This window comes from Apiospora hydei (genome assembly GCF_038363865.1).
Source record: "Apiospora hydei strain CBS 114990 chromosome Unknown utg000002l_segment0_segment0, whole genome shotgun sequence".
Lineage (NCBI taxonomy): Eukaryota > Fungi > Ascomycota > Sordariomycetes > Amphisphaeriales > Apiosporaceae > Apiospora > Apiospora hydei.
The window spans coordinates 3,467,544-3,482,915 of NW_027117361.1; the positions used below are offsets into that span (position 1 = coordinate 3,467,544).

General features: G+C 53.6%; 5 protein-coding genes across 5 annotated transcripts; 4 read left to right on the forward strand and 1 right to left on the reverse strand.

Annotated features, from left to right (window-relative positions):
* Positions 1-172: 172 nt before the first annotated feature.
* Positions 173-4,417, forward strand: PG997_001095 (WD repeat domain-containing protein; the record flags this gene model as incomplete). Its single annotated transcript, XM_066805410.1, is given in 8 exon segments — positions 173-442; positions 526-1,322; positions 1,349-2,813; positions 2,866-3,294; positions 3,344-3,375; positions 3,388-3,590; positions 3,650-3,900; positions 3,956-4,417. The coding sequence occupies 8 exon segments, from the start codon at positions 173-175 to the stop codon at positions 4,415-4,417; spliced, it is 3,909 nt and encodes a 1,302-aa protein (XP_066675183.1).
* A 1,094-nt stretch (positions 4,418-5,511) lies between these two features.
* On the forward strand, positions 5,512-8,045 carry PG997_001096 (oligopeptide transporter; the record flags this gene model as incomplete). Its single annotated transcript, XM_066805411.1, has 6 exons — positions 5,512-5,943; positions 6,018-6,140; positions 6,302-7,488; positions 7,562-7,734; positions 7,795-7,907; positions 8,022-8,045. 6 exons carry the CDS (start codon positions 5,512-5,514, stop codon positions 8,043-8,045), a joined length of 2,052 nt encoding a protein of 683 aa, XP_066675184.1.
* A 436-nt stretch (positions 8,046-8,481) lies between these two features.
* PG997_001097 (uncharacterized protein) lies at positions 8,482-9,646 on the forward strand (the record flags this gene model as incomplete). Its single annotated transcript, XM_066805412.1, has 4 exons — positions 8,482-8,564; positions 8,828-8,960; positions 9,030-9,155; positions 9,221-9,646. The coding sequence occupies 4 exons, from the start codon at positions 8,482-8,484 to the stop codon at positions 9,644-9,646; spliced, it is 768 nt and encodes a 255-aa protein (XP_066675185.1).
* A 1,492-nt stretch (positions 9,647-11,138) lies between these two features.
* PG997_001098 (uncharacterized protein) lies at positions 11,139-13,114 on the forward strand (the record flags this gene model as incomplete). The annotated part of the gene is given in 3 exon segments (XM_066805413.1): positions 11,139-11,855; positions 11,952-12,608; positions 12,620-13,114. 3 exon segments carry the CDS (start codon positions 11,139-11,141, stop codon positions 13,112-13,114), a joined length of 1,869 nt encoding a protein of 622 aa, XP_066675186.1.
* A 1,008-nt stretch (positions 13,115-14,122) lies between these two features.
* PG997_001099 (uncharacterized protein) lies at positions 14,123-15,024 on the reverse strand (the record flags this gene model as incomplete). The annotated part of the gene is made up of 2 exons (XM_066805414.1): positions 14,123-14,964; positions 15,021-15,024. The coding sequence occupies 2 exons, from the start codon at positions 15,022-15,024 to the stop codon at positions 14,123-14,125; spliced, it is 846 nt and encodes a 281-aa protein (XP_066675187.1).
* Between the last annotated feature and the right edge of the window lie 348 nt (positions 15,025-15,372).

The window sequence follows — 15,372 nt, forward strand, 5'->3', positions numbered from 1 at the left end:
TGCTGTTCTTAGACTGAACATATTTCGGGCTGCTGCTACTGCGACTGCTGCTACTATCCGTGTCTTGCGACTCCTGCCCTGCGAACCTGTCCCGACGAGGGCTTCTACTTAATACCAGCCTGCGCGAAGCTAGCGATGCCCTCCCGGTGATTTTGGATGTCCAGAGCCGAGCATGAAGGCCGTCCTTCCAGGAAAGCCTGAGGCGAACCTTCAGGCGCTCTCGACGGGCTACTGGAAGGGCAACCGCGTTATTGTTTATATTACCGGCAACGCCCTTACCATCCTTTCCGGCCCCGATGCCATTCTCCAGACCATATATGACGATGACGAGCGCAAGTTGGAGGCCGTCTCTTTCGACGAGGCGTCAGGCAAGATAGCTGCCTGCACAGGAGCTACGGTCAGGGTCTACAAGCCCCTAGAGTACAGTGACGATGCCCTCAAGGTTTGTTCATCCTGATGTTGCGGAACGATCATATGCGCGCCCCCAAAAATGGACAACGTCCAGCTTACCAGTATGCATTATAGTGGTCACTGCAATCTTCCTTCGACATTGAAGATGCCCCATCGAGTGCGACCCTGTCCTGGGGCAGCTCCGAAGAGCTTCTTGTTGGCCGAAACTCATTATGGTTGTACGACACCTCCACGTCGAATCCCGCGCTTCACTGGAAAGCCGAACTGGCTAGCCCCGTGAAGGCTGCCACCTTATCATACGACTCAGCGTACATTGCGTCCGTGGGACATCATGATCGCCTCGTCAAGGTCTGGCGCAGACAGAATTTCGGGTCGGAAGAGGTACACTTCGATTTCAGCTACCTGTCGCATCCTCACGCGGTGACGAATATGCAATGGCGCAAGCCGTTCCACGTAGACCAAACCATCGAGAACGTCCTCTACACCTTTTGCGCCGACAACAACTTGCGCGTGTGGACCGGCGCCGAAGGCCTCAATCGCGAACCCCAACGCCTCTGGGGCAAGATTGATCTGGCAACAGCCATACAAGACGACGCCCTCCGAAACACCCCCGGAAACGAGATGCGCTGGGCCTTTATAATCAACCAACGCGATCTGGCTGCGGCGACAGAGAGTGCAGTGCAGGAGAGGACCAATGTGCAGGAGAAAGAAGATGTCCAGCTGCAATACCTCATTTCCATCGCAAATAGGGACACTGAAATATGTGTAGTCCTCGACGGAAGGGGCAACATGGCGGCATATGCGCTCGAGAACATCAGCCATAAATCGAAGAGCGCAAACCATATCGACAACGTTGCGCTGGTCAAATCCAGGGACTTTGACTTTATGGGGACAAATAAAAACTCCCCCATGTTGAGATCACGAGCTACTGCAACAGGTCCTCAAGCCATCTGTACGTGTTGGTGCACCAGTTTGATGGAAAAGTAGAGGTGTATGAGAGCAATATAGCGGACTTGCTTGATCCTACCTTAAAGCCAGGCCGCTTGAGCCATCGAGCAACGTGGTCTGGCCATTCGGCTTCCATCAAGAAAATTGTGCGCAACTTCAGCGGACGTGCCATCGTTTCAAGGACCGAGGAAGGTGAGAGTATGGTTTGGAGACATGCTGTCAAGTCGAGCGATACGAAACTCTTGCGTCAAGCCGTCATTCCAGAGAAGCGACATATTCATCGGATATGTCTTTTCCGCGGTGGCAGTTTCGTCGTTTTCTTACACCACGATGCGATTTGCCTGTGGGACTGTAGACCGTCAGCGCCTTTGCTTCTTGCAGAGCAGAAATACGAAGTCGCCGGCAAGCCGCTCTGCATCTTGGTTCTCCCACGACCTAATGTCGATGAGGTTTCTACAGCCCACATTGCGACTATCACATCTGACCAGCGAGGCATTGTCTGGGAAGTGAAGCTGCCACTAATGGATTATGGAACGGCACGAACCAATGGCCACAAAACGGAGGCGGCATCTATACGCGTGTTTTGCAGTTTCAGGCTGGACGATGCCGGCGATCTTGCCTACGTTCTACCTGTTGACCCTGCTGGAGCCTCGCCGGTCAGCTCTGGGTTTTTGGATGTATTTGCCAAAGATGTTGCAGTCTCCTACACACACACTGGACGAGTCGAGTTTTGGACCGCGAGGGTAGACAGAGACCGCAGTCGAGTGGAGTGGCTTTCTACTGCGGCAATGGAAACGGGTATCAACGAACCAGCACTAGTCAGCGGCAGCACTATGAAGAAAGGCGCACTGGTAAACACCAACCGGTCCGAGGTTACAATCTGGGATATTCGGGGCGCAAGGCTCGAATATGCACAGGATTTCGGAAGTCATAACACCATCCAAGACCTCGATTGGACATCAACGCCGGACTCTCAGTCGATTCTGGCAGTGGGATTCACATATCGAGTCATCCTGCTTTCTCAGATGCGATTCGACTATCTGAACAAGGGTCCCGCTTGGGCACAGATACGAGAAATCAACCTTCGGGAACTCACCCCTCATCCCATCGGCGATTCGACCTGGTTGAGCGGCGGCGACTTGGTTATTGGCGCTGGCAACCAGCTGTTCGTGTACGACCGCATGTTTGAGCCACCAAGCTCCGTCGTCAACAACAGTCGTATGCCACTGCGCAAGGGCGCAACCAGGGACCTTTTCGAAGTAGTCCAGAGACTCAATGGACCGCTCCCCATCTTCCACCCCCAGTTTCTCAGTCAATGCATGCTTACTGGTAAAAACGTTTTGGTGAAGCTCATCTTGCTGTCATTGAATCACACATTGAAATACCATGCCGAGGGCGATATTATCGATGACTACTTAGGACTCGATCTGTCCCATTTCTACCTGGGTGGCAATGTGAGTTTAGGAGAATGTCATCTACAAAACTGCTTACTGACTCCATCTTTAGACTGATGACAATAACGAATCTTCGCGCCTGATGGGGCAACTATCTCTTGACGACAGTGAAGATTCGTTTACCGAGGACATTGCTCTCAGCATCTGCGAAAGGCTGCAGAAAATTCCACTGCCACAGCTTTCAGGCCATGAGCAGATACAGCTGCTGGACATAGTGGAATGCCTCGGCTTAGTAGAGCAGCAGCGACGCTCGATGGATGAGAATGGAGCGCGATTCATGCTCTTCTTCCGACAACACGCACTTCGGAAAGGCCGTACCAACGAATACCACATGTCCTGGCGCGAAATTAGTTGGGGTTATTATTCGACCAGCCAAGACATATTGACGGACTTTGTCTCGCGGCAGTATCACGGCTCCATGCTGTGGGAGAATGCAAGAGAGAGTGGCATCTTCATGTGGCTTACGGATGCTGCGGCAGTAGTGAGTCACCCAGGAAGCATCTGTGTCGATGGAGCTAACTATCGGACAGAAAGCCCAATTCGAGATTGTGGCTCGTAACGAGTACACGAAGAGCGAGACGAAGAGTCCTGTTGACTGCACTCTATTCTACCTTGCGCTGAAAAAGAAAACAGTCCTCCAGGGTCTCTGGCGCATGGCTCATGGAAACAGGGAGCAGGCTGCGACCCAGAAGCTACTGGCCAACAACTTCGAAGATCCAAAGTGGAAGACCACGGCGTTGAAGAATGCCTACGCTTTACTCAGCAAGCGACGGTTTGGTGAGTTAGATGCAAGCGCGGTCATGCGCATAGACTATTGAATGCTAACCCCTTGATAGAATACGCCGCGGCATTCTTCCTCCTAGCCGATCATCTGCAAGATGCCGTGAACGTTTGCTTGAATCAGATTAAAGATCTGCAGTTGGCCATTGCCATCGCCAGGGTTTACGAAGGAGATAATGGGCCGGTGATGAGGAGACTTCTCGAGAACGAAGTGCTCGCGGTGGCATCCCAGGAGGGTAACCGGTGGCTCGCGTCATGGGCTTTTTGGATGCTGGGGCGGCGGGATATGGCTGTTCGGGCCTTGATTGTAAGTCTGCGCCGGAAGCCTAAAACGGGATGATGCATGCTAACCACGAGGGCAGACACCCGTCTTCACATTGCTCGAGACACCGTCGACTCCCGACCTCAAGGCCAAGTCGTTCTTGACCGACGACCCGGCCCTGATCGTGCTGTATAATCAGCTGAGACAGAAAACATTGCAAACACTCCGGGGAGCCTCTAAAGTCACACCCCGAGTCGAATGGGACTTCGTTATCCACAATGCACGGCTCTACGACCGCATGGGATGCGACTTGCTGGGTCTGGATCTCGTGCGCAACTGGGAGTTCCTGCGCACGCCGAAGGCGCAGCCAGGGTTGGGCGGCGAGATTGACCCCAGGAAGATGCTGCGTAGGAGCAGCTCGCTCGTAGTGGCGGATATGCCGCTGAGCCCCGTGGACATTGAGATGAAGACGGGCCACCACCCGACGAATAAGGTACAGCAGACGCCTACGGTGTTTGAGGAGCCCGACGCGAGCAGTCTTTTGGATAGCTTCGGGTTCTAGTATTGGTATTGTCTTATTGTTTACGCACTGCATATCACGCGCGTTTTATGTATTTCTAGGCACCTACTGCATAGCTATTGTTTTCTCGTCTGCTTTCACCCGGAGGAGGGTGGATTCCCGGCGTGGATGAGAACTGCTGGGCTGGAGTTGGAGTCAACGCGATGCCGTTAACAGCTTCGATTTTTACTGAAGGTAGCACTTGTTTGAAACACGTTGAAACCTATATGACCTATGTGCCCAAGGTGAGATGGCCGGCTACATGCTAACTCCCGATCAACTTATCCCTTTTGTGCCTTGATTGTCACAAGCCGTAGCCCTCCATCGAGACAGTATAATTTCGATGTTGTACCACAGCTGCACAGGACGATCAGAGAGGACACACCAGCCGCCATCGTTCCCGTCGTCGCACCGGCTCAACCCAATCCCAACTGAGGGTTTATAAAGACAGGTGGCGGGCGGGGAGCCTCTTCCGGGTCGCGCAGACAATCTCGGTGGTTACGGGTTAAGCGGACGAAAGCGGGTTTTCTGGTTTCAATGTTTCGGGGCTCGTCATTGGGGGCATTTGGCGCTAATGGCTAGCATGGACAGCATTGATCTGGTGCTGGCGCTGGCGCTGGCTCGTCCTCACCAGACCCTGCCTTACTCATGGGAGGCAGGACGGAATGAAAGGATGACTGACTGACTGACTTATTAATCGACGTTATTTGTATTAGCCGAAAAAAGGACCTGCCTTTTCTGGATCTGCATTTGTATTACCATCACCATCAATCCCGTCAATTGATCTCCAACCTCCAGATCTACTAACGCCATTTCAAATCCCGGGCCCGCTCTCTATTCCATTCCCCAGGAGCCGCCGCACTTGGCACTCTTTATCTATTATATCCCAGGGGTCGCGCGCTATCTACCTAACATATATCTCCATCCATCTCTCTTCCTCGCCTTTTGCTTCCTTTCTTCGCCGCCGGAATGATTATTTAGAGCTTATCTTTTCTTCAAGCGACTATCATCATTTATATAGATCGCTCTTGGTTTCCGCACCTGTCCAAGTAGGAATTCTCGGGCGAGCCTGCGACGAGGCAGGGTCCCAGGGCGCCATGTCGGCAGATGCGGAGCTTCCGCGCACGCCATCGGCTGCGGCTGCGGCTGCGGCTGCAGCATCAGGGGACGACGTCCACGACCTGGACGACTACCACCGTCCACCATCGCAACATCGTCATCCGGCACCCACAACGACGATGGCACCTCCCGTCGCCAAGGTCCTCCCCGAGGGCCGACACTTCACCGCGCGCGGCGTCGGCGTCGGCCTGGCGGTCGGACTGGTCATCTGCTTCTCCAACATGTACTTTGGGCTGCAGTCGGGATGGGTCTCGATGATGACCATGCCCGCCAGCCTCATGGGCTTCGGCATGTTCCGCGTCCTCGCGCCGCATCTCAAGTTCCCCTTCTCGCCGGTGGAGAATGTGCTTGTGCAGTCGGTGGCGGGCGGTATGGCGATCATGCCTCTGGGCTGTGGTTTTGTTGGGGTGGTGAGTACGAGTACCGAATGTATGATTGAATGCATAAATGAAACTTGGAAAGTTAATACGATACGAATTCATAGATGCCGGCTCTAAACTACCTACTCTCCGAAGAAGAGCAAGGACCCGTGTTCCTGCCCATGTGGGAAGCTGATCGTATGGTCTTTGGGCTTGTGCTACTTCGGCGTCGTGTTTGCTGTGCCTCTGTAAGTAACGCTACGCCAATTTTACGATCGGAAGGTCTGGTCTGGACTCGATGACTAATAGTTGCTCAGCCGGCGGCAAGTGATTATAAGGGAGCAGCTCAAGTTCCCCTAGCGGTTTTAGTACCGCTGTGCTCATTGGTGTGCTACATGGTAAGGGCCAGTCACAGAACGGCGCCGCTCTGGATCCCTCGAAGGCTGCTACGTTCGGCAGTTTGGCTTTGGAGAACAGGCCCCTGATGGAGAATGAAGACGCCAACGATGACGATGACGTGAGGACGCTTGTCGACGGAGAGTCTCAGGCCAAGCCGGAAGAAAGTTACAGTTGGGGTGCTAACATCCGCCTGCTTCTCCTTTCCTTCGCCGTATCTGGATTCTACACTCTGCTCACCTATTTCTTCCCTATCCTGCGTAGCCTTCCGATTTTCGGTGTCCATGCAGCCACCACCTGGCTCTGGGACCTTAATCCCAGCTTGGCATATGTCGGTCAGGGCATCATCATGGGGCCTGCCACTACAATTCATATGCTGATCGGTGCCATCGTGGGTTGGGGTATACTGTCGCCCCTGGCACATAACCGCGGCTGGGCGCCCGGGCCCATCAGTGATTGGGAGTCCGGCAGTAAAGGCTGGATCGTGTGGATTTCACTGGCAATAATGCTTGCCGACTCTGTCATCAGCTTGGGTTATGTTGCCTTCCGGCCTGTCATACAGAACGGCCCGGCCTTCGTTCGGGAGAGCATAGAGAGGTATAATCAGGGCGGGATCCAGAATGTGTTCCGATCTAAGCACCGAGGACCCCGCTATTCGGCTTTGAACTCGGATGAGGCAGATCCACGTACCTCTACCGGTAGGAGAAGCTCGACATCGGAGTTGCTTCCTAATCCCATATTCGATGGCCAAGATGAGGAGCTGCGGACCTGGGATGAGGATGACGCGCCTCCTGAGCAGCTGGTCGGGAGCAAGACCGTCAGTATCGGCCTGGTGGTTTCCATACTGGTTTGTGTGGCCAGCATCCACATCACGTTTGGGGACCTGGTGCCACTCTACGCCAACGTCATAGCCATTCTGATGGCTCTGGTTTTGAGCATCATGGGTGTGCGCGCGCTAGGCGAGACCGATCTCAACCCGGTCTCGGGTATCTCCAAGCTGGCCCAGCTCTTTTTCGCTCTGATTATTCCTCAATCCAACAAGTCGAGCGTCCTGATCAACCTGGTTGCTGGTGCGGTATCGGAGGCCGGAGCGCTCCAGGCCGGCGATCTCATGCAAGACTTAAAAACGGGCCACCTGCTCGGCGCCGCACCCAAGGCGCAGTTTTGGGGCAAGTCATCGGGGCGACTGTGGGTGCTGTGGTGAGCGCCTTCATCTATCGACTGTACACGGCTGTGTACCAGGTGCCTGGCGAGCTGTTCGAGGTCCCTACAGCCTATGTCTGGATCTTCACGGCGCGGCTGGTGACGGGGCAGGGGCTGCCCCCATGGCTCGGGAATGGGCCATTGGCGCGGCTGTCGTCTTTGGCTTCTTCACCATGCTGCGGACTAAAGGGATGGGCAAGTGGTGGCAGGTATATGTCCCGGGAGGTATTGCCGTGGCCGTGGGTAAGTCAATACTAAACCTGCAGCTTTCAGATAGCGCGCAAATGCTGACATCTATATCAGGCATGTATAATGTTCCATCGTTTACACTGGCGAGGACCATCGGGGGTATCTCGAGCTGGTTCTGGCGATCGATACTGAAGAAACAAGATACGCCACTAATTGTGCTGGCTTCGGTAAGTTTCCATACCTCAAAGTCCCGTATTAAGCAAGATACGTGAGCTAATGCCGCATTTTAGGGTTTCATCTTGGGAGAGGGATTCCTGAGCATCGTGAACTTGCTCTTACAGAGCGGCAAAGCGCCGCATTTGTAGATTAGAGATACTTGGTCCTATCTTGCAGCGCCCCCTACCATCATTACCACTTAAGCGCTTAGCGAACTAGAACGTATAGAGCACTATACTACAGGTCCATAGATAATATATATCATGAACAAATGCCAAATGCAATGGAATATGTGTTCCGTCCGCCCGTCGCGCCGTCAAAAGAATGCCCGATTCTATAGACTGGGTAAAACCCCACCAAATTACTCAGCCCCCACTTGGAGAATGTGTGATCGGATGGAGGGGTTCGCATAGTAGTCGAATGATTATGACAACCTTAGGTATCAAGAAGGTTCAACATTATTGACATTTAAGAGTGCACCTTTCGCTGTGGAAAAAAAAAAAAAAAAACTCAAACTGACAGACTACCCGGCACGAAATTCTGCTTGTCTAGTATTTTCATAGCCAGCCCCTCAGAGAATCCAATATGTTGATCAAGGAGAGCCACGTGGACGTGCCGACCAAGGCAGATGGAAAGGAGTCCTCCATGAGTAAGAACAGAACCCCCACGTCTACCATACCCACGATGATTTAGTGCCTGACCCTGGATAGGAATCTTCCTCTTCCACCCGACTGTCCCGCAATACCCCAATGCGTAAGGGCCCCATGGAACTGGGTTCATGTCATCCATTGCTAACTCTGGTCAAGTCGCTTCCCCGGCGTTGCGCTGTTCAGCGAGATTTACCAAGGTACGTACAATTGAGCATTGCTAGGAACACATCAGCACCCAGGCCCGATGCTCATTCTGTTGCAGTGACTGGACCGGTGGCCAGATTTGCCCGCCAGATCGCTGGCCAGGGCTACATTGTTGCGGCGCCGTCATCGTACCATGACTTTACCGGCCCCGAGCCATTGGCCTACGATGGGCCGGGTACAGATGCGGGTAACGAGTGGAAGATCAAGAAGGTAGGCTTTTCAAGGCCCAACCCCTGATATGTTTATGTGAGGTTACAGACTAACAGTTTATCTCTCAAGACTCTTGAGTCGTACGACGAGGACTCCTCCAAGACCGTCGACACCCTTCTGAGCCTCCCCACTTGTACCGGGCGCATTGGTGTTACGGGCATGTGTCTTGGTGGCCATCTGGCTCTGCGTGCTGCTGTAAGTTGCCTTATATGAACGCCTATTCATGTCACGGTAATCAAATACCTAACACTTGAGAACAGCTCGACCAGCGCGTGAACGCCTGCGTCACCTACTTCGCCACCGACGTCCACAGCCGCACGCTGGGCCCCTACGACGCGGCCAACACGTCGGCCGAGGCGCCGGCCAACAGCAACCACACGATCGACCTGCTGCACAAGACCAAGGCCGAGGTGGGCCTGATCTTCGGCATCAAGGACACGCACGTACCCGACGCGGGGCGGGACCTGATCCGGCAGAAGCTGCGGGAGCACGGCGTCGTGTTCAGCTTCTACGAGTTCGCCTGGGCGCAGCACGCCTTCATCCGCGACGAGCTCAGCAAGGGCCGCTACGACCCGGCCATCACCAAGGTCTGCTTCGAGGTCCTGCTGGAGCTGTTTGGGCGCCAGCTCAAGACGGACCTGGGGAGCAGGGATGACAAGCCGGAGAAGCTGGAGCATGTGTGCTAAGTTGCCGTGGTTGAATGGGATGACATGAATGCGGTTGACACATTCCATGCCTACATGTACCTTATGTTATGAACGCCGGATAAGGATGACAAAGACGCATTTTATGAACAAGCATTGGCATAGCTGCAACCCGAAAATAACGAATTGACCCATAATGAGATAAGTAAAGGAAATGATCTTGGTGATGACATGTAATAATTTATGATATGAGGGCATTCGTGACTGTTTCGATGTCATTGGACACTGAGCAAGGTAGGTACTTTGGTACATGCAGCTATGCAGCTATGCCCATTAGGTTGACCAGGGTCGTACAAAGTTCTGCTTGTAGCATCAAATGGAACACCAGCCCAGCCTCACTTGATTATTCGTTTCATGGTCAATGGTTACGCCGGATTGCGCATGTACTGCGCTGATTATTCCAGTGCTGACACATGGGATAAACGTGTAACGACATCTACTAGAGACTTTGAGGTGGCCCGTAGAATAGACAGTGGTTGTGACATCCATGGTGATCAGCAAGCATGGTGCCCTAGCGACGTGGACAAAGTGGTGGAGAGCTTGGACCACACGGAATGGCAGCATCTGATTATTCTCACCGTTTGTTTCATCACCGGGTTGACAGACAGAAATCTAGACGGACGCCTTATGCCACTGCCAGCCGATTTTGGACATCAAAAGAGACCTGTGGAATTTTACGATTGGAAGCCAGCGCCAATCCGGCAACCGGGAGGCCCCATCTCAAAGAACCCGGGTGCCTGGGGCAACGAAATCTGAAAATTTTCAGTGGCAATCCAAGGCTCAATCGGTGCTGGGTTTTACCTGCTAGTTACCGTGGTACCTAATGGGTTGAGGCTGTAAGGCTGCCAGATGGAACAGCGAGGTTGGAAAAAGATCAAAATGACATAGCACCATGATGTAATGTGGACTGCGGGGTACAAAGTGAAATGGCCTGGGGGCCCATAGTAAATTAAATCTGGAAGCGTCTTGAACCTCAGTGCCAACTGGTGAATGGACTGACTGCCGGCGACCAGGAAGAAAAAAAACCAAGGAACCAGGAGACAGCAAAACCGAAAGAAAAACTCTGGTTGAGTAGCGGCTGTACCTGGAAATAGAGCATCCTTCTGGGGCCACCGAATTAGGTAGATGCTCCCAGACCTCGCATGAATGCCTGAGTCGTCGCGCGAACCTCCCGGCGGTTGCTAGACAGAGAAAGCCATAGAACCTTCTCGAGAAGCCATGGTGGGGCACGCACTCCCATAAGTAGACAGGCAAAGACTTGCTCTCCCACTGCTCTCGATCTTCATTCTACATTCACATCCTACTTTACACACACTTTTTCCCAGAGAAAAATCTTCCTTTTTTTTCTCTTCTCACACATCAACTTGTCCTTGCCCAATAAATAGGACATTACTTCATCTCTCCCACGACGTAATCCCCCACCTCCACACCTGCATCCTACACCACGCACCTTTTCCCACTCACAACCGCCAACATGGTCGCTGCTGTTGGTATCGATCTGGGCACCACCTACTCTTGCGTGGGTGTCTTCAGAGACGATCGCATCGAGATTATTGCCAATGACCAAGGTAACCGCACAACGCCCTCCTTCGTGGCCTTCACGGACACGGAGCGTCTCATTGGCGATGCCGCCAAGAACCAGGTCGCCATGAACCCCAACAACACAGTCTTCGACGCCAAGCGTCTGATTGGTCGCAAGTTCGCCGACCAGGAGGTCCAGGCCGACATGAAGCACTTCCCTTTCAAGGTCATCGACAAGGCCGGCAAGCCCGTCGTCGAGGTCGAGTACAAGGGCGAGACCAAGAACTTCACACCCGAGGAGATCTCCTCCATGATCCTCATCAAGATGCGTGAGACGGCCGAGGCCTACCTCGGTGGCACCGTCAACAACGCCGTCATTACCGTCCCTGCCTACTTCAACGACTCCCAGCGTCAGGCCACCAAGGACGCCGGTCTCATCTCGGGTCTCAACGTCCTCCGTATCATCAACGAGCCCACCGCCGCCGCCATTGCCTACGGTCTCGACAAGAAGGTCGAGGGCGAGCGCAACGTCTTGATCTTCGATCTTGGTGGTGGTACCTTCGATGTCTCTCTCCTCACCATTGAGGAGGGTATCTTCGAGGTCAAGTCCACTGCCGGTGACACTCACTTGGGTGGTGAGGACTTCGACAACCGTCTCGTTAACCACTTCGTCAACGAGTTTAAGCGCAAAAATAAGAAAGCAAGTGCCCTGCCCCGTCCTTATGCCATTTTTTCTCTACGTTCTAAATACTAACCTTCGTTATAGGATCTGTCCGGCAACGCCCGTGGTCTTCGTCGTCTCCGCACTGCTTGCGAGCGTGCCAAGCGTACTCTTTCTTCGTCCGCCCAGACCTCCATCGAGATCGACTCCCTGTTCGAGGGTATCGACTTCTACACCTCCATCACTCGTGCCCGTTTCGAGGAGCTGTGCCAGGATCTTTTCCGATCCACCCTCCAGCCCGTCGACCGTGTCCTTGCCGACGCTAAGATCGACAAGTCCCAGGTTCACGAGATCGTCCTCGTCGGTGGATCCACCCGTATCCCCCGTGTTCAGAAGCTCATTACCGACTACTTCAACGGTAAGGAGCCCAACAAGTCCATCAACCCTGATGAGGCTGTTGCCTACGGTGCTGCTGTCCAGGCTGCTATCCTTAGCGGTGATACCAGCTCCAAGTCTACCAACGAGATTCTGCTTCTCGATGTTGCGCCATTGTCTCTCGGTATCGAGACTGCCGGTGGTATGATGACCAAGCTTATCCCCCGCAACACCACTATCCCCACCAAGAAGTCTGAGGTCTTCTCCACCTTCTCCGACAACCAGCCTGGTGTCCTGATCCAGGTCTACGAGGGTGAGCGCCAGCGCACCAAGGACAACAACCTGATGGGCAAGTTCGAGCTCACTGGCATCCCCCTGCTCCCCGTGGTGTCCCCCAGATTGAGGTCACCTTCGATCTTGATGCCAACGGTATCATGAACGTCTCCGCCCTCGAGAAGGGTACCGGCAAGTCCAACAAGATTGTCATCACCAACGACAAGGGCCGCCTGTCCAAGGAGGAGATCGAGCGCATGCTTGCTGAGGCCGAGAAGTACAAGGAGGAGGATGAGGCTGAGGGCCGCCGTATCGCTGCCAAGAACGGTCTCGAGTCTTACGCTTACTCTCTCCGCAACACCCTCGCCGACTCCAAGGTCGACGAGAAGCTTGACGCCTCCGACAAGGAGACTCTCAAGGCTGAGATTGACAAGGCCGTTGCCTGGCTCGACGAGAGCCAAGCTGCTTCTCGCGAGGAGTACGAGGAGAAGCAGAAGGAGCTCGAGGGTATTGCCAACCCCATCATGATGAAGTTCTACGGTGGAGCTGGCGGCCCCGGTATGCCCGGTGGCATGCCCGGCGGCGCTCCCCGGTGGCGCTGCCCCCGGTGCCGGTGGTGACGATGGTCCCACCGTCGAGGAGGTCGACTAAATTGCCTGCCTTCTTACAACATAATACCCTGCTTTCTTCGTTTCGGCGTTCACGGGTGTCCTTGACACAAATGAGTGGTAGTCTGGGATAGGGGGTTTGCACTAGATTTCCTACACATAATGATGTTCAGGGAAAAGTTTGAGGTTTCACGATAGCATGGATGTATACTAGGTAGTAATCATCCGACGATTCAATGACGAATAGTTCATAATACTCTCTTGCTGTTGTTCCCATGTGACATATCTACTTCAAAAATTTATGTTTTGCAACTTGTTTTAATTAGGCCCTTTCCAAGAACCTTTCCTTTCCTGAGATTTCATAATGTCATGGTTCCAGTCTACGGCAGTAGTGTACGACGTGGGCGGGCGTCAATAGTCACGTCATGGTAGTCTTGGGAAACATTGACTTCAAACATGATTGACTTTGCTGGATATTGCGTACAATACCTGAGACTTTATCATTTAGGTAATAACCTCTAAATCCAAGATTAGAATTTGTCCTAAGCCTGCGCGATAGCCAATGCGTGGAATAACCAATGTCTTTACTGGAACAAGGTACAACAGATCCATTGCTGATGGACAGCCTATTATTCCAGTACTCCGAATGAAACATCCTGGTTATGCCATTGGATCAAGCCGCAAGGCAGTTAGTCGACCCAGGCAGTATCTCGTAATCACCATGGTTTCGTTCTTCGGTGTCCCATTCCGAGTTGAATAAACAGGTGGCCTTCTATCACGATGGTCGAAAGGAAGCACCAGTAGCGAATGGGACAGACTACCTGTTTAAATACATTGTCATAATTTACACAATTGATGCCAGTTATTATGCAACAGAATGATGTGAAAAGTAATACTACGTTTTTGGTCGACGACGAAGAATGGGAGATGCATAATGGTTATGACATTATTCCTGGATAGTTTTACATTGATTATAGCATTGACGTTCGACCGTATGAATCACTACTAATTGGTTTGCCATCACGGAGTCTGCTGCCGTGCATCCCTTTCCAGCTTCTCTTGCACCTCGCGCCGATTCTCAATCTCCTTGACGCGCCACTCCTCGTCGTTGATCGTGGGGTCCTCGTACGGCTCGCGGAAGGCCGAATCGTAGGCGACCTTTTCGTCGCGGCTCTCCCAGACGTTGGCACTGCTGGGACGGCCGGGCCCGTACTTGTTCCACTCGCGGCGGCGGTAGTGGTCGCGAATGTTCTCCTCCTTGCGGGGGCCCGAGGCGGCGCGGTTCCGCATGCAGAACCAGAAGTCGTCCCAGTGCTCGCTGCAGGTCCGCACCGTGCCCGCCCGGTAGATGCTGTGGAACTGGCTGCCGACGCTCTGGCAGTAAAAGGCCGCGTCGAAGGCCTGCCGGCACGAAATGGTCGTCGGGAGGAGCGACTCGGAGAGTGGATCGAGCGGGGGCGGGCGCTCCGGGTTCTCAAGAGCTTGCGCGGTGTCAGTAGTGGTAGTAGTAGACCTTACTGCGTCTGTGTCTCTGCTGGTGCCGGTGGGTGTGTCATTGGAAGGGGAGAAGGGGGATGGTAGTGATGATGCTAGATGGTCGGATAGGGTGGCGGACGATTGTGATGAGCCTCCCCAGATGGAGCTCCACAGCGACGACGACGACGAAGACGACGACGATTTCGCGGCGTCGGCTGTCTGAGGCGCCTCGGTGGCCGTCGGTCGCGATGGCCCTGCGGATCTGCTACTGCTACTGCTGCCGCTGCCGAACTCGCTTTGGATCTGGGCCATGAACTTGGCTATCTCCGGGTCGCCATAGTCGTTCTCGGGTCCCTTTGCGGGCGAAGGGTGGCAGCAGCCGATGTCTTCGTCATGTCGTCATTTGATGCCTTCGAAGGCTCAGGTGTTGCCCACAACCAACCCATATTGTATGAGTTGTATGAAGAATTCAAGGTATAGGTGGTTGCTGAAGGCTTGATGTCCAGATAGCAGCAAAGGTAACCACTGGAGTGGACAATATAACCACTGCCGGAGAGCTGGGCGGGGAGACGATTCGTGGGGTAATTGGCTCTCAAAGGTGTGTATATCTCGTCACCATCACACCACCATTCCAACGCAGGTTCGCAGCCGTATGCAGTGTCCGCGGGAATATCGATGACACAGCCTCCGTGTCTCGTGACCAGTGGTATGGTACGCAGGCAAGCGAGCGATGTGAGGAGCCAATGGGGGAAATCTTTCTCCAACTCGGCGTCCTGTCCTGTCTTGTTCTGCCC